This window comes from Maniola hyperantus, chromosome 17 (assembly GCF_902806685.2).
Source record: "Maniola hyperantus chromosome 17, iAphHyp1.2, whole genome shotgun sequence".
Classification (NCBI taxonomy): Eukaryota; Metazoa; Arthropoda; class Insecta; order Lepidoptera; family Nymphalidae; genus Maniola; species Maniola hyperantus.
The window spans coordinates 10,839,205-10,857,458 of record NC_048552.1 but is presented as its reverse complement, the minus strand read 5'-3'; the positions used below and the strand labels follow the sequence as shown (position 1 = coordinate 10,857,458).

At 36.2% G+C, this 18,254-nt stretch overlaps 1 protein-coding gene across 3 annotated transcripts; it reads left to right on the top strand.

The window, feature by feature from the left end:
• The first annotated feature begins 14 nt into the window (after positions 1-14).
• LOC117990311 (TP53-binding protein 1-like) lies at positions 15-12,721 on the top strand. 3 transcript variants are annotated; one of them, XM_069504117.1, is made up of 11 exons: positions 15-383; positions 1,499-1,611; positions 3,185-3,218; positions 3,298-5,413; positions 5,964-6,117; positions 6,842-6,932; positions 8,106-8,267; positions 9,607-9,806; positions 10,280-10,437; positions 11,027-11,246; positions 11,932-12,721. In XM_069504117.1, the coding sequence occupies exons 1-11, from the start codon at positions 329-331 to the stop codon at positions 12,262-12,264; spliced, it is 3,636 nt and encodes a 1,211-aa protein (XP_069360218.1). In that variant the 5' UTR covers positions 15-328; the 3' UTR covers positions 12,265-12,721. The 3 variants fall into 3 exon arrangements, with proteins under 3 accessions (XP_069360218.1, XP_069360217.1, XP_034833666.1); XM_069504116.1 differs by having other exon boundaries at positions 1,496-1,611; XM_034977775.2 differs by having other exon boundaries at positions 1,481-1,611.
• Positions 12,722-18,254: the final 5,533 nt, after the last annotated feature.

Genomic DNA, 18,254 nt, shown 5'->3' with positions numbered 1-18,254 from the left:
TTAACTATAATATACAGGGAAATTGTGTCTAAAAACTACCAAAGTTGTGACAGATAATCCTTAAAACATAAGCTGGCAACACCGGCAAAATCAACAAGCGGCCGTGCTTCGTTCGACTTTTAGCAAAACTAAAATAATTGTTTATTCAATTAATTTCTTACCATTTTATTATCAGTTATCTTGCCTGATTCATACACTTTTGTATTGATTCGCTGTTACTGTCTTGCGTACGGAGTTTTTACCGTTTATCGTCCTATTAAAAGTGACAGATGTTTCTGTGCTAAAACGCGCCAGTTTTTGATCAATTAAAGTGAAGCTTCACATTAAAATGGAAGAACCCAATAATGAACTTATCGACATTGAACCAGCATCAGGAGAAACAGGTAAAAGTATTTTCTTTTATTGTTATCTTAGCAGGTAATCGGTATAGTTTGTATAAACCAACCTGTTTAAGAAGTCTGACAGGTTACTGGGAGAGCGCTATATTCTCAGTTTAGAAGTATTTTTAAGTGAAATCAGTTCACTTTTTATTAGATATTGTAAGCAACAAACATTTTTGCAACTAAAACAACCCTAGGTATATCGGCTTTTTATGTAATAATGTTATTGCAACTGATTATACTGACGTACCATAACATTTTTATTTGGTCGGATATACATCAATCCAAACATCAATACACTTCGCAAAAAGGAAATGCACACACTATCTGTTTTTCCCTCACATTTCAAAACTATTGAGCTAAAAGTTACCTATGAGAATAATAATTGAGAATGTGATATTATTGTTTCTCTTTTAATTTTACATATAAGCCATTTTGTTGAAAAATGTTTCTTAATGTAGTCAGGTAAGGTACAAATTGCTTACGTATAGTGTTGCTAGGTTATAGAGAAAGTGCGAGGGGTTAGGATGATAATAGAAAACAACGGCTAAGTTATTAATTATAGTATATTAATTCATTTAATGAATGAGAATGAACATTATTTCTCTCATTTAAAAAGAACATACAATTTTATGTAGGTATGTTTTATTATTAGTTATTTTAATTCAGTGCAGTGATTGTGTAGTATCATTCAGATGAGTATAAAATTCTATCACACTGCATTTACACTATACATACATGCAACAAAAAAAACTAGATACTTAGATATTTTATCACAAATTATAGCTGCAGTGCCCTGTAACAGACATACCTACTTGCAAACATTATACTTATACAAAGTGCATAAAGAAAACTACTTTAAGAAAACGCACAGAATTGAAAAGTTGAAAACCTCCTATTCGGAAGTTGGTTAAAAATAATGAAATTACAGTGCGACAAGGCTCTCTTGGCACTTGAATGACATTGACAGAGGGGCGCTGTTGGAGAACACAGGCTCAGAATATTCAAATAAGAACAAAGGGGAGGGCATCGTTAGTTCCGATTTTCGCCACGCGCCAAGATAGCCTTGTCGCACTACACTTAACATCTTTTTGTAACAGAGAGTAATGTTCTAGCAGTGTCTGAAGTATCAAGCACTTCGGGAACCAAAGATGTCTCCCAAAACCTATTCCCTGAGAGTCCTGTTTATGATCCGGAAGAAGACCCTGCATTCCCAGAGGATAGCGTTGAGGTATGTAGGTTCCATACTTTAACAGGAAAAAAGGAAGGAGGGAGGATCATTATGTTATCTTATCACTCTGTCTGTCTGTCATGTCTGTCAAGAAAATATAGGGTAATTCCCATTGACCTAGAATCATCAAATTTGGCAGGTAGGTAGGTCTTATAACACAAGTAAAGGAAAATATCCGAAAACCATGAATTTGTGGTTACATCACACAAAAAAATATGGTCACTTTTTCACATCTAAACTCATAATCGGCCAAATACTGAGCATGTTAAAATGGGAACAGTTTAGGCCATAGTCCACTACTCTAGCCAAATGCAAATTGGCAGATTTCACCACTTTTGAGAACATTATAAAGAATTCCCAGGCATGAGATATTTAATTGCTAACGCACATAATTTTAAAAAGTTGGAGGTGTGTGCCTGAGATTCAACAAAAATGTTTACCACAACGTTGACATTACTAAGGATTTATGGAATAACTAGCTTATGCTCGCGACTTCGTCCGCGTGGACTACACAAATTTCAAACCCCTATTTCACCCCTTAGGAGTTGAATTTTCAAAAACTCTTTCTTAGCGGATGCCTACGTAATAATGACTATCTGCATGCCAAATTTCAGCCCGATCCGTCCAGTAGTTTGAGCTGTGCTTTGATAGATCAGTCAGTCAGTCAGTCAGTCACCTTTTCCTTTTATATATTTAGATGTAATGCAACCAACATTTCCCTTATTGCTCCAACTAAATATAAAGCTTTTCCCAGGACTTGGTATGCCAGTCATCACCATCATTATTGACCTATCTGGCTCACTACTAAGCACTGCTTTCCTCACAGGGCTTGGCCACCTTGGCCTGGTGCGGATTGGCTGGCCACACGCCTTTGAGAATATTATGGGAGAATTCTGAGGTGTGCAGGTTTCCTCACAATGTTTTCCTACATCTTAAAATCGAGTGATATTTAACTGTTTAGAATAAATAACAACATAATGGTACTGATTCTACACCTAAATTTTAGAGTATTCGCATCCTCTTCTTACTAATGTAATATGAATAGGACAGACACAGTTTGACAGTTTTAAATTTAATTTAGAGCCGTCAGGCCGCGTGACTTTAGCTGCCAGTCGCGAGCCTACTGTTTTTAGTAGTGTGCACAAAAATTTAGAGTCTTTAAATGTAAAGTTCAGGTTCCATCCCTTTTTAGCTATATTAAAAAGAAAAAGATGCAGATAGTCTAAATTTAGTTTAGAGAAAGACAAGAGAATCAGTGCCAATACCAAAGATTGATTTGCATTTTTAAAATATCGCCCATCTCGCATCTCGCTCTTGAGTATATCCTGCCTGTAATTATGATTGAAACAGTATGCTCATACGCACGACCGTACGTCATTCAAGGGGAAATTCATCACGGTTTTTTAACCTGTAGGTATATTTAAGTTTTGTATACAACAAGGGCTGCTTTCATCTCAGACTAACTAACTTGTATCAGAATAAAAAATACAAACAGTATTACCGTAATCGGATTTGTCATTCTTGCTTGTAATTACCGCATATTACTAAAACTAAAGATCTATATTGTCCATAGGTTGAATCAACTAAAGAAGAACAAAAACTTAAAGGTAAATTTAATCATTACATTTTAAATCTCTATTGAATCTTAAGTAATCGATTGATAAGTAAGTATACAATTTATTACAGATGAACCTCAAGTAATACATACTAAAAGAAAGCTATCAGAAGAAGCCCCAGACAGCAGTGCAAAGATTCAAAAACTAGATTTGGAAGATGAAGAAATCGCTGTATCAACCCAAACACTAGATGATGAAGTATCCTCAATAATTAGTGTGGCTAAACGCAAGTTACAAGAAGAAATACCATCTACCTCCCGCGTGCGTTCCCCAGGGCGATCAAGTCCAAAAAAAGTCAAAAAACGAAGCAACAGTGCTGAACTTACGCCTAAAACACCAAAGACACCAAGATCTCGTTCAGCCAGCGTAGACCTCACTAAAGGTCGTAGAACACCCAAACTTAAAACACAATTACAACTATTCAAAGAAGAAATCGAAGAAAAAGATGTAGCAGTAACTTCTTCTAGCTCAAATCGTCCTAGCGTAGAGTTTGTAGCAGAAATCCCCGCGCCCAAAATACCAGAAACAATCACAGAAGAAGGTAATACAGAAAACCTTGATGATTCGCAAAATTTCCATCTAGCATTATCCCCTACACCAGATGAAAATGAAAATTCAAATGAAGACAAACCTAAACTTGCGAATTATAATAGCGAACCAGTGGTTATTAAAGATCGGGAAGAAATACTCGATGCTGGTAAAGTCCACGAAACTAAAAGCGACGGATTTAACTACTCTGAACTTAATAATAAACCAAAAGATTATAGTGATGGGAAGACAACAGACCTAGAAACTACTGACAGTGTATGTTCAGGTCTCGATAGTCCTGAGAATCCTCCAAGCGTTGCTTCAAAATTAATCACAAAATTATCAAACGGAAATTCCTCCACACCAACGGAAACAAACGACAAACACGGCGCCGATGATATTACTCCTGATATGACAAAGTTAAATGGTAATACTAAAAGAGGCAAAAATGAGTCATTCAGAGTCAGTAATACAACCACTCCCTCGACCATATCTCCTTTTCAAAATGGCCATTCCTTACCAATACATACACCACAGATGCCAGTTTTCGACGTACATGTTAGCCACAATGAAGATTGCGAATTTTTGTCTTTGTATGTTGTCCGTACTGATACTGACGTTGGAATGGATATGTGTAAGGAGTATCAAAGGATTTCAAAAAGATTCTCGATCGATCCATATTTTGGTGACGTTTCTGTCAGTACGTCTCCTTCAAGTGTAACCAGTATTGGAATGATCAATTTGCCCAACAGATCTTCATTTGTATCAACCGTTAGCTCAACATCATCCTCTAGTACAAGGACTAGTGATGGAGCGTTCGTAGTTCCTCAGCCCCCTAGAAAATCAGTCTCAAACCCGTCATCTACCGTCAAAGGATATGAAGCTTTAATGAAAAAGCTTCAAGACTTATTTTCGCACATCCGTGAAGCATCAGTTACGGACGCTAATCGATCGCATGATGATAAAATATCTGTGGGCATCCAAGCGTCTTTGTCAAATGAAACAGGTTTCAGTAACGGCAACGCCTCACCCGAAGAAGTTAGTAAATGCGATAAAGCTACTCCGAAAAGTTCTTTAAAGAAACGGGTCAGAGGACGGCGGCCTATCGCTGGAAAAACTAAACGGGCTTTATTACCAACTCAGCCGGAAGAAAACGAGTATATGCATGGGATGAATTCTCCTGAAATGGTGCCAACCAATGGCGATAGTGGGAAGATATCGCCCGTTAAATCACCAAAGGAGGAGAAGCCCTTATCATCCCTAATTGGGACACCAAAATCCGTTACTAAACTGAAACAGAAAAAGCGGCCTATATCACCTCGACCTGCCACACCTGTTGAAAAAGTTGCAGTGAAAACTGAATATCCTGGTTATGCCCCCGATACAGTTGTGTTAGCAAAATGGGTTGATAAACGCTACTATTCGGGCAAGGTGTTAGAAATCACCGAACCAAATAAATACTTGATAAAGTTTGATGACGGTCAAAGCAAAACTTTGCTAGATGACTTCATCATATTTGGGGATACTAAAAAGTTGCCACTTCAGGGGCAGTCGGTGTATGCTCTGGTGGACGAGGAACAGAATTATGAACCGGGTCTGGTGCTGGAGGTAGATGAGAACGAGAGTGGTACTGTGGCCTATAAATGCACGACAGATGGGTAAGTACTACTTATCTATTCTGCTGTTCATCATAATAAACATAGTCTTCAGATTATGATGTTTTAAGAAAGTATCATACGTATTTTGATCAACTTTAGCTGTTCAAACTTTGAAAAAACGCTATAATTAAAACATTGCTTTCGATGCCAGATATGTGGTACGTGTTGTTATAAGTAGTTGTTATTAGTACTGTATTTGAGAGTAGATAAAATTGAAACAAATTTATTTATTAATCACTTAATTACACAGAAATTTTGACAAAAATAGGCGACACGCCGCGCCGTATCGTTATAAGCAGCAGATATACAATTTCGTTTACATCTATGGTTCTGTGACCATCAACAATTATGAACTATCAAGTAAACTGGGCACTTTTAACGATTTAATCATGAAACAGGCTACCTATCTCTAACAACGAATTTTTCTACTCAAATGAGTAGTCAAGTTGTTTCTTAGTAAGGTGTTATCTCATATGAGTGAGCGAGACAGAGAACAGCTTTGCTTCTGTTGGTTTTCCCACGACAGCTCAGGTCTTTATTTATTTTCCAGGGATACGATAGTGATGGTAACAGCCAGCGAGCTATACCTCACGGAGGACCAGGCTCGGTCGATAAAGGAGTCAACTCGGTCGCGCTCACCGACTTCACCCGCCACGCCCCGCAGGCGACAACATAGGGAATTAGACCTCGACAATATTATACAGGTGAAAATATAATACGTATAAATAGACGTAAAAGTAAAATAATAATATGTTGTACTTAAATTTATATTTTTTTAATTTGGCCAGCAGTTTATAGTTTCTTTTTATTATAACTATAACATGTATCGATTTTTAAAAAAAACTGACCAAATAATTCCTAAAATGGTGTTCATTTCTTAAAATTTTAACGAGTTCCCTTTTTCTGATTTACAAGGAACCCCAGAATCCAGATCGGTATAGCTTTTAAAAGAATTCGGTCCAAAAGATAGATGATTGTCATAAAATCAACTCCTTATGGTGTCTTTCTTACATGGATGAAGAAGTTTCACTTCAATAATTACATTGATTTGAAACTTTGTTGGCGTATTTGAAACGTGGGTTACTTTAGTTTTCTTTACCTGAGATAAAAGATAAACAAATTGAAGAAACATCTGAGAAACGGGTAAGCGACGTGATTTGCCCGGTGCTTTAGACCTGGAGTTTCGTTTTTCACTCGTATCGTATCATTTCATTGCCAGTTCGCGGTAATAACGTTCTATGGGCGGTGTATATTGTGCCTCTTACGCGTTTCAGCGAGTTGTTTGCCTTTTAAGTCAGTTAAGGAAATGTAGATTATACTTGATTGCAAAGAGGCTCAATAAGGCTAGAATCCAGAGCTAAGGGCTCTGGATTGCCAGCCAGTTGAAAAAATTAGTTGCACAGGTGTCACATATTTTTTGTCTTGCAGGGTCCCCGCAGCGCTCGAAGTCGAGACAAAGGAAACTCTAGCGCCAAAAAACGTGTTACGTCACCAAAGAGTCCCAAAGCTTCAACCTCAGGTAAAATAATACGGTATTTTATACAGTAAAACCGGGCCGCTTAGCTAATTAGATAAAAATATATTCCAAAAGATCATAAGTCAGTACTTACACATTATGACTTATGACTGTTCAAAATATAAAACACTATTGTTTAAAAGTTTTATTGCTTTTAGCTCTTATCCGGTCGTTCTGACTATGCCTGATCAGTCCTTCTTTCGAAATAACCACGCGTTTACACCTACCTAAACTTAAATATAATCTTATAATCTAAATATATAAAAGGAAAAGGTGACTGACTGACTGAATGACTGACTGACTGACTGACTGACTGATCTATCAACGCACAGCTCAAACTACTGGACGGATCGGGCTGAAATTTGGCATGCAGATAGCTTTTATGACGTAGGCATCCGCTAAGAAAGGATTTTTGAAAATTCGACCCCTATGGGGGTGAAATAGGGGTTTGAAATTTGTGTAGTCCACGCGGACGAAGTCGCGAGCATAAGCTAGTATAATATATAAAAATGAATCGATGAATGTGTTGCTAAGTGCAAATCTCGAGAATGTTTTTTTATAATATTCCTTGAAGTACGAGGTGGTTCTTACGGAGAGAAAAATTTAAAGTATTAAAAAAAGCGACTGTAAGCGGTACGAAGTTCGCCGGGTCAGCTAGTTATAAATAATTATGTTTCGGTCGTGGGAAAAAGCAAATAAAAACAGTGTTAAAAGTATACTTAACCCTCGGTGCGCGAGCCTGACTCGCACTTGGCCGGTTTTTCATTTTATAAAAGCTGAAAGTTTGTCTGTATATTGTCCCCAACACAGGGACTCGCATTTGCTTTATGTATCAATTGACACAAAAAACAAATATGGCGAGTGCGTTCTCAATTTTTTTGCATTATACATGAACTAGCTGATGCCCGCGACTTCATCCGCGTGGAATTAAGTTTCCAAAAATCCCGTGGGAACTCTTTGATTTTCCGGGATAAAAAGTACCTACTCTATGTCACTCTCCAGGTCTTTATCTATACCCATGAAATAAATTACGTCAATCCGTTGCACCGTTACAACGTGATTGAAGGACAAACCAACAAATCAATAAACCAACAAACCAACAAACAAACACTTTCGCATTTATAACAAGGGTACTGAGGTACTGACAAGGGTACTGATTTATTGTTTCATTTTTAGGTCTCAAAACCAAAGGCACTCCCATAGGTCGAAAACGTGTTGCAAGCGAAAGCAGCGAGATGAGCGAAAGCAGCAATTCTGCGCCTCCTGTCAGGATTGAAGAGGTCGCTGGGGTCGAGCCGGAGGTCCAGAAAACCCCCCGGAAGATTGACGGGGTCAAAGGTACCAGATTCACTACTATTTTATCCCCACACATGGGGGGTCAAAAGTGCCTGGCGAATACGGGAGGTCACTAGGTGCTCTCGGAAAATTGTCGGGATAAAAGGTTCTAGATTTGATATAATGTTCAGCGTGTAACCAGAACTCTGGCAAAAACGAAGATAGGTGAATAGTAAATAAAATAAATAAATAAATAAAAGTTTATTCAGCTCACAAAACAAGAAAATACAAAAAACATACAAACCAAATGTTACAAATTAAAAAAATTAAAACTAGGTAAGCTTAAAACTACGAGCTCGACAGTACTAAAAAGAAAAATGATGTCTTGTTTGAGCTGAAAAGGCTACTGCCTCAGCATGATGCTGCAGTATTTGACTACTGCAGCGCTGATTTTCAGGCAGAGCCCTAGTGTCACGACCCGACAACGAAAGTGTTCTCTATAATATAAAAATCAACTAAAATAAAAAAAAAGACTTCATTATTAGTGGAGTAATAAATATAATATATATATATATACATATAGGATATTACATATATACTTAAACACATGTAAACTTATACACATACAAAATGTAGGTACGACATGTTTTTGATGTATGGAATGCCAGTACTGATGATTACTGGTATCATACCACAAAATAAAACCGGCCAGTTGCGATTCAGACTCGCGCACCACGGGTTCCGTACTACAGTCGTATTTTTTAAATAAATCAAAAACTAAATATAAAAAAAATATCTGTTTTAGAATGTACAGGTAAAGCCCTTTCTGAATCATCATATGAAGTAAGGTAGATCCCCTACTTGGTTTAGTAATCTTACTTGAAAGTTGGAAATACTAATTATTTGTTCATGAACACATTTTAATTTTTTTTTGTGAAAAAAACGTTTGTTTTTGTGTTTTTTGTAGGCTTTTTTTTACTTATGCTCTAAGACCCAACTACCTGCTGAATTTTATGATTCTTAGTAAACGGGAAGTACCCTGTAGGTTTCTTGACACACCGACAGACTGACAGACAGACAGACAAAAAAGTGATCCTATAAGTATAAGGGTTCCGTTTTTCCTTTTAAGGTACGGAAAGCTAAAAAATTAACGAAGGTCTGGCACGCGCTGGCTCTCTATCTATCATAAATCATTCGACTGATAAGGCTACCTGTGAAATTGTCAATTTTACGAAACTTTTTAACATTTTCCCCTATAGGGTGCTTTCCGTTTACGTAGTACGGAACCCGTGGTGCGCGAGTCTGAATCGCACTTTGCCGGTTTTTGAGTGTTTCCAAAGACAATAATATAAATAATGCCTAAAACTCAACTTGTGTTCAAGGAATTGAACTCTCATTTCAGCCGGCCCTCTCCAACTGAAAGGCGCGGCGAAACAGAATATAGGCAAGAAAAACTCCAAGCTAACTAAATTCGAGAATGACGAGGACACGGTGACAACCTTGGGTCCCATACCCAGTCAAGAAAGCAAGCTGTTCGTTGGACTTTGTTTCTTGCTCACTTGCACCGAACCGCCCAAACCACTGAAATCAGAGAAAAAAGAGGTACTTAAATCCTACACCAATTTTTCCAAAATTATTGAAAAAAAAATCGTTACTGGTTAATCGTTACCCGAAGGAAGTCTAATTCTCTAGCACACGTATTCATTCACACTATATCAGCACTCCAAAAATCATATTATGAATATTATCTAAATATATAAGAGGAAAAACTGACTGACTGACTGATCTATCAACACACAGCTCAAACTACTGGACAGATCAGACATAAATTGGCACACCGATAGCTATTATAGACATACGCTAAGCATGGAATTGAAAATTCAACCCCTAAGGGGGTGAAAAAGGGGTTTGAAATTTTGTGTAGTCCACGCGGACGAAGTTGCAGGCATAAGCTAGTTACTAATAAACCTTTGTTTAATAAATAAGTGGTAGATGCATCCGACTATTCGAAAGTACTTTTAAAAGTTTATTCGAATAAAAGAGATTTTTATTTTATTTATTTTATTTGTGTCCAGCAATGCCAGGATACCCGTCATTACTCTTCCGAGGAAGATAGTGAGACCGCATCAACGATGGCTGGGACGGATACTGAAGACCTGGAGTTCTGTACGCGACCCTTCAACAAGGAGCGGCTTAAAGAGCAGCTGGAAGCAGGCGGCGGAACCGTCTACAGGTAAAACCGTCGTCAACCGATAGACGTCCACTGCTGGACATAGCCTCTTGTAGGGGCTTCCCTTCTTCTGAGGAAGATAGTGAGACAGCATCAACGATGGCTGGGACGCACGCGAAACACGTCGTAAGGTGTTTGCTAGTAGATCGCACTCTCAACCTCTGCCTAAATCTTTTGAATTTTTTTGTGCTGATTTTTGTTTTGTATTTTTTTTGTGTATTTTGCGTCTATTCGTTGCTATAAAAAGTTTCTTGTAAGGGCTTATAAATAACTAGGTGATGCCCGCGACTTCGTCCGCGTGGATTTAGGTTTAAAAAATCCTGCGGGAACTCTTAAAGTTTCCGGGATAAAAGTAGTCGTATGTCCTTCCCCAGGATGCAAGCTATCTCTGTACCAAATTTCGTCAAAATCGGTTGAACGGTTGAGCCGTGAAAAGCCAGCAGACAGACTGACACACTTTCGCATTTATAATATTAGTATGGATTAGTATGGATTTCGGACATCTCGAGAAGACATCTCTAATCTTCCCGAACGCTGAGCCGAGTTGAGTGCTTTCAACTTACGTGATGTGTAAACTTTTTTTTAATTTCAGCCATTTCGACGATGTGCCAAAGAACAAGTACCCAGTAACCAAGCTGATAGCACCCAGACCGTGCCTGACTGCCAAATACATACAATGTCTAGCCGCAGATATAAGAGCCTTGTCCCACGCGTGGGTTATCATGAGCTGTATACAGAACAGAGTACTAGATTTCGATGCCCACATTCTACCTTCTGGGTGGTCTATACTGAAGAAGCGTTATGTAACCTGGGTAAGTGAATTATAAACTTTTTTTTATATCTTTATTTATTTTACAGGGCTTTTATACATCTATTTACCTATATAAAAGGAAAATCTGACTGACTGACTGACTGATTGACTGATCTATCAACGCACGGACGAACGGATTTTTGAAAATTCATTCCCTAAAGGAGTAAAACAGGGGTTTGGTATTTGTGTAGTCCACGCGGACGAAGTCGCGGGCAAAAGCTAGTTACGTATAATTTGCCAGACCTATCGTACCGTATAAACTTATAACTAGGTGTTCAAACTATCCTAAGGAAGACTTAAGGGTAAATGACCATCAGGAGATGATTTGGCGGCTCCCCTCCCCTCCACCCATCACCTCAGGCCCCTCACAGCATCCCTTACGTGTCGCAGCCCGTGCGGCTCGCAGTCTCCTGCACGCCGCGTCCAGGCTGATAACACCCAGAGTGTGTATGACTAACAAATACATACAATGTCTAGCGGCAGACATAAGAGCCTTATCCCACGGCTGGGTTATCATGAGTTATATACAGAACATCTTTAATTTTTATAATATTAAAAAATAAATAAACAAATTCGTAGTTTTTGAGGTCAAAACTTGATTCTTTCTTCTTCTTTCTTCGAAATGTGTCTCGACTCCAATTTTGGGATGCATTAAGATGATGATTATGATTTATTCCCAATTCCAGGTCCCCCCATCAGGTAAACGCAACACAACCTTCTTAAAAGACAAAGTAATCCTACTATGCGGTGACCAGGACACGTTTGTCAAATTCTGGGAACGTGTCTGCACGTTTGCCGGAGCAACCACTAGAGTGGTCAACGAAGAGGACCTAAACATGTCCGGGGCAATCGTTCTAGTCACAGAATGGGACTGCCCTCACGAAGTCCAAAATAAGGCTAACCAGGATAATATTCCCCTAGTATCAACCACTTGGGTGGTCCAATGTTTGATCGAAGCGAGGCTGATCGCCCCAACTTCCCACGATAAGTTTTCATTTATGTACGCAGAGCCCGAATGATCCTGGGACTTTCGAAAGGTGCTCATTATACGTGAATATTGACACATAGTGAGTCGTGCGAGATGTGACGCTTTAGTGTTTAGTGTAAAGTGACATAAAGACAAAAGTGACAGTGTTTTATGGATTTTGTATTTTAAGTGTGGCAAATTGTGCTACCTATTTAATTGGATGTTCTTTTTGCGGGAGACATTGTGACTAATTCTGTTGTACACAATCTTCTTCAAACACAGAGCGATTCGCTTCCTCGATTCTATTCTGGAATTATAGATGTTTTTTTTTATTGAAATAAAATAATTCTAATTTTTTTTAAATAATTCGCATTACTAAAATATAAAGTGCCCTTCTGGCTTTCGTTTTCCCCGCCAATTTTAATATTGGTACCTTCAAAAGGAGAGTGAATAGGCACCTTATAGGCAGGCGTACTCTACCTTAGGCTGCATCATCACATACTATTTGACGTCACAGATAAACAGTGCATTCAACAAAAAAAGAGCAGTTGCTGCTATACTACTGGATATGTCCAAAGCTTTTGACTGTGTCAGCCATGAGATTCTTCTTGAAAAACTTTATAAATATGGTATACGAGGTGCTGGCTACGACTGGCTAAAGAGCTATCTCCATAGACGACAACAATGTGTTGAAATTACGACCATACTAAATAAACATAAATCTATTCATAGATCGTTATACAAAGAGGTCAAATCGGGAGTCCCCCAGGGAAGTATCTTGGGGCCTCTGCTGTTTTTGCTCTATATAAATGACTTGCCAGACACGGTTGAAAATGACACAATTCTCTTTGCTGATGACATTACATTAATAATTGAAAGTAAGTTAAAAGATGAACTTGAACAAGACATCAATGTTGCACTAAATAAGATTATTCATTGGCTCGATCTAAATAACCTTTGCGTTAACTTAAAAAAAACCAAAATAATTGAATTTCAGACCTATAACTGCTCATCCCTTAACCTTAACATTAATTATAATAATGAAAAAATAAAAGTGGTGCCGTCGGCAACTTTTTTGGGGGTTACAATTGATAAATATTGTAATTGGAAGGAACAAATACAAATAATTTGTAAAAAACTTAATAGGTTTGTATATGCATTATATCGACTCCGAAATACAGTCTCTGAAGAAGCAGCTACAACTGCTTATCATGGTTATGTTGCTTCTATACTGCGATATGGACTAATACTATGGGGTAACTCTGTCGATATCGTAAATGCTTTCAGAGTACAAAAAAAATGCATCAGATCATTGTGTGGCGCGGATATAATAGCTCCGTGTCAGCCTTTGTTTAAAAAAAAAAAGATATTACCCTTGCCATGTTTATATATATTTGAAACATGTCTATTTGTAAAGAAACATGTGCATTTATTTGATATGAAGCCTGATAACGGACGCCGCCGACATAAACTTAAATTAAAAATACCATGGCGAAGACTAGAGATATGTTCCCGCAATTCTTATTGTATGGCTGTCACTTTGTATAATAAACTATCTGACAACATTAAAAGTCTACCAATATCTAAATTTAAGAAAAAATTGTTTGACTATTTAATTAACCAATGTTTCTATAGTGTTAAGGATTTTTTGGATAACTGTGGGATTTGACATAAATTACTATTACTTTGAATTATGACGTTTTGATAATGTAACTATAAGTTTTTAAAATTTTACTGTCGTGGTCATTTCTATTTGTTATTTTCTTAAATCTATATTTATTGTAAGTACCACATATTTTGCACGCCATACATAAATGGCAAAATGTGAAAGGACCATCTATATATGTACGATCATTTACTACTCACATTTAGCAAAATTAAATGATTTCATTTCATTTCATTTCATTTCATTTCATTTCATTTCATTTCATTTCACTGCAGTCAAGGCATGCCATTTAATTTAAAAAAAACGAAATGCTATCCTTTTTCACAGAAAGCATTGTGAAAAGGATAGTATTAATTTAGACCTGTTATGGCCCCGGTTCTCTAGTCTCTCTCTAAACTAAATTTAGAGTATCTGCATCCTTTTCTTGTTACTAATGCTAAAAAAGGAACGGAACATGACTTTCACATTTAAAGACTAAATTTTAATGCACAATACAAATTTAAACAGTAGGTTCGCGAGTGCGTGCTAAAATCACGGGTTTTACCATCTAAAAATTTAAATTAGAAATGTCAAACTGCTTCTGTCCTTTTCATATTATTACAATAGTTAGAAGAGGGTGCGAATACTCTAAAATTAGGTTGTGCTTAGAATCGGTGCCTATTTTGAGTTAAGTTATTGTGTACAACAAAATTAGCCACATTGTTTTAAAATTTCTATACTTTTCATAATTGTACCAAATTGTGTTATTTTTTTTTTGTTATAATTTATGCAATGTATGGAAGCATCAAGAATCATGATTTTTATTTTTTTATGTATTTGTTATATTTTGTTTTTAAATCTTTGTAAGGCAAATATGACTTAATACCAAATGTTATTTTAAAATATTCATTTTTTTAACTATGCCAAAATCTATAAGCTGAATGCACATCCAGACATTTTGCGTCGAAAAAATCGCATTCCTAAGTACTTAGCTATTACTATAGCGCGCTGTATGGTACGAGTGAATTGAAAATCGAATGCAATTGCGCAATTGATTTAGATTTTTGGTTTATTTTTTCCAGACCGATTCCACTGGTTTTTGTAAAGACGAATTAATTGACAATCAATTGTTCGATTCATTCGATTGTTTTTTTTTTTTGCAACAATCACCCATCGCTAATATCAAACTTGTACTAACATTTGAGATTTCTTAAGAGTACAGTACCTCTTTTTGAATGAATACTTTGCCTTTGACTTCTTATATTTATTTTTGTTAGATTTCTCTAAAAATAATAGACACAGCAAAAGAATTATATAGTAAGTAGTACAAGTTCGAATGAAATGTTTCTTGCTTAAATTATCCTAATTAAAATGAAACGTGCGTTCAGCTTTAAACTATACAAGACAAGACAAAAGTACAAATATCTAAAGTGTTGAAGAATTTTGAATTGTGACATTATTAATTTTTTTGCACTTATGACATTATTATACCAATTTACTTGATGAAACATTCCCGAATGGTAGAATTTAACTAATGGATATATTTTAACGGTTCAAGAGATTAAATAAAAGGCCTACTTGAATAGAGTAGTCATTAAACTTATTTGTAGGGGATATGTATTCTTAAGCTGCGTCCACACCAGTCGAAATTAGAGTTGTGCGTTCACCGAGAAATATTTTATCAAAGCACAAATTCACATTTAAAAGGAGTTAATTCGTAAGGCGCTCCATGCAAACGTAGTTTAGTTCTAATTTGGACACGTTCCAAAAAAATTGTAACTGTTTTACAACGGTTAGTTTTAGTATACGCAAAACCTTAAAGTAGTTTGTTCAGAATAATTAACAAAATCGATTGCAATAATTTTATTATTAAATATTTTTGAAATTTTGTATATTTATACTTTATATAAAAATATTCAACATGTTTCGGTATTTGCGTATAGTAAAACTAACATTGTATTGTGATTTGTGTCTGTTATTTGCCAGATTTCCGTAAAAATGTGTAAGTTTTAGGATTATCTAAATATATAAAAGAAAAAGGTGACTGACTGACTGATCTATCAACGCACAGCTCAAACTACTGGACGGATCGGGCTGAAATTCGGCATGCAGATAGCTATTATGACATTGTACTCACAACAGACAAAAACGTTTAAGTGCGGAAACCAGCCCAGAGTGAAGAAGAAGCTATTATGACGTAGGCATCCGCTAAGAAAGGATTTTTGAAAATTAAACTCCTAAGAGGGTGAAATAGGGGTTTGAAATTTGTGTAGTCCACGCGGACGAAGTCGCGAGCATAAGCTAGTAATTTATAAGTGCTCAAGGTTTTTTTTTATTGTGATTCACTCTTGCCGTTAAGGTTTTTACAAGCAGATCTTTGAACCCATGTAACTTTTTTTCAGAAATCTGGCAAACCACAGATACATAGTTCTAGTTTCTACGTGTCTACAAAATTTCATTGAGTTTGACTGGTTAATATTCAAATGAAAATTAAACTAAGTTAATATGGAGAATGTCCTAAAGAAAAGTCATGTATACTAACCGAAATCTGTGTTTCAATGACTTTCAATACAATTATTTTTTCCAATACTCAAGACACAAACTTTTGTAGGTCTGGACTCGATTTAGAACAAAGTTTTCAACATACAGATTTTATGTATGTTAGTAGGTACTGGAGGTATTCTATAATATAAAAATGAATCACTAAATGTGTTGCTGATCGCAAATCTCGAGAACAGCTGAACCGATTTCGCTAATTCTTTTTTTATAATATTCCTTGAAGTACGAGGATGGTTCTTACGGAGAGAAAAATTTAAAAATTTGAATCGGCTGTTAGGCGGTACGAAGTTCGCCAGGACAGCTAGTTTTAGATAATTATAATCTGCCATGCCAATCTAACTACTAATAAAGTAATAATTGTACGAGACTAACTTGAATTTGCACGTATTATAGAAAAAAAAATACTAAAGGCCTGTTTTATAAGCGCAAAATAATCTTTATCTATATTCGAATTTTTAATTAAACTACACGTTTCGACATTAGCTAATGTCAAATCGTAAAATAATGAAACCATATTCAAGATAATAGTGATGTATATTGTATGTGGTTCAGTTGTGTCATGTGAATGAGGCAATGAACCAGTTCCCGCTTCTCTATTTTAATTTGAGCTCACACAAACAGAGTAAAAAGGAAGCATTATAAAACTTGTAAATAATTAGTAAAATCTGGTAGCTCTGGAAATGTCAAAAAATGTTGTTTAATTAAAAAGAGTGAAATAGCAGTTTTGACATCTTTAAAAAGATTTCAACATTAATAATTGTGACGTGTACTTTAAATTGTCTGTCCTCTTTCTATCAAAGAATTAATGTTTGATTGTATTGGAGTAAGATATAAGTCTATTTGTGAAAGAAATACTGAAATTAGGTGTTATTATAGTGTTCTAAGATGCTACTATATTATGACTAATAGGTGTAAAAGTGCTGTATAAAAATGCTATTATTTGTATGATACTACATTGATGTATTGATGTTTATTCACTAAAACAGTGATGGATTTGTGGTTCTTACTCTTTAATACTGCAGTTTTCTTTTAAAAATTATGTATGGATCAGTATTGAGAATAATGTCTTTTTTTAAGAAAAAAAACCCTGTATTTGGATTGGACATGGAAGAGATTTACATTAAAGATAAGTCTCATTCATCGAAATGATGTCATTTGACGTATATTTTAGTAAAAATATACCACCAGCTCGATGTGTGATCGAGTGCTGATGTCACTAAAATGGCGGCCACGCGCATTAGCAATTTGCGGGACTTATAGTACTGTAACATTACTATAGCAATTGGCGTTTTTTTTTCCGGCTTTTCTATTAAATTTTTGACACCTTACTTTCCCCATACATTTTTAGGGTTCCGTAGGTATCTCAAAAGGAAAGACGGAACCCTTATAGGATCACTTTGTTGTCTGTCTGTTTACCTCATTCTGTGGTTATTTATGTATTAGTTTTTGGAATTTCGAAAATTCTATTTTCTAAAGCAGTATTTGAGGGGTCTAAAAGCAAACCCGCCACTTTGCGTAGTTGACGTTTTTCCAATACTAACGAAAAACGCATATCTTTCTTTGCAGGCAAACTAATGAAGTCAAACGTCAATAGAGCTGTTGATGGCAGTAACATTATTTTAAATTTGACCTCATATCCACCCAAATAAGCTTTGTTTTCGTCAAATTTCTAAAATAAAACTTAAAAGAGGAGTTTTTGCATCTAAGTCGAAATTGTAGGCGGATTTGCAGCTCACTAAATATGAAAGGGGCGCTTTTGTATCTGACAAATTATTATGACATCATTATGCAAGATGTTACTAGCATGCTAATAAATATTGACAAAAATAAAAAAAGTG

Bases quoted from the DNA above. Each gene is read 5' to 3' on its own strand.
- LOC117990311 (XM_034977775.2), top strand. From the start codon at position 329: ATGGAAGAACCCAATAATGAACTTATCGACATTGAACCAGCATCAGGA. The intron at 5,414-5,963 runs GTAAGTACTACT...TTTATTTTCCAG, and splicing joins TATAAATGCACGACAGATGG to GGATACGATAGTGATGGTAA. The intron at 10,438-11,026 runs GTAAAACCGTCG...TTTTAATTTCAG, and splicing joins GGCGGCGGAACCGTCTACAG to CCATTTCGACGATGTGCCAA.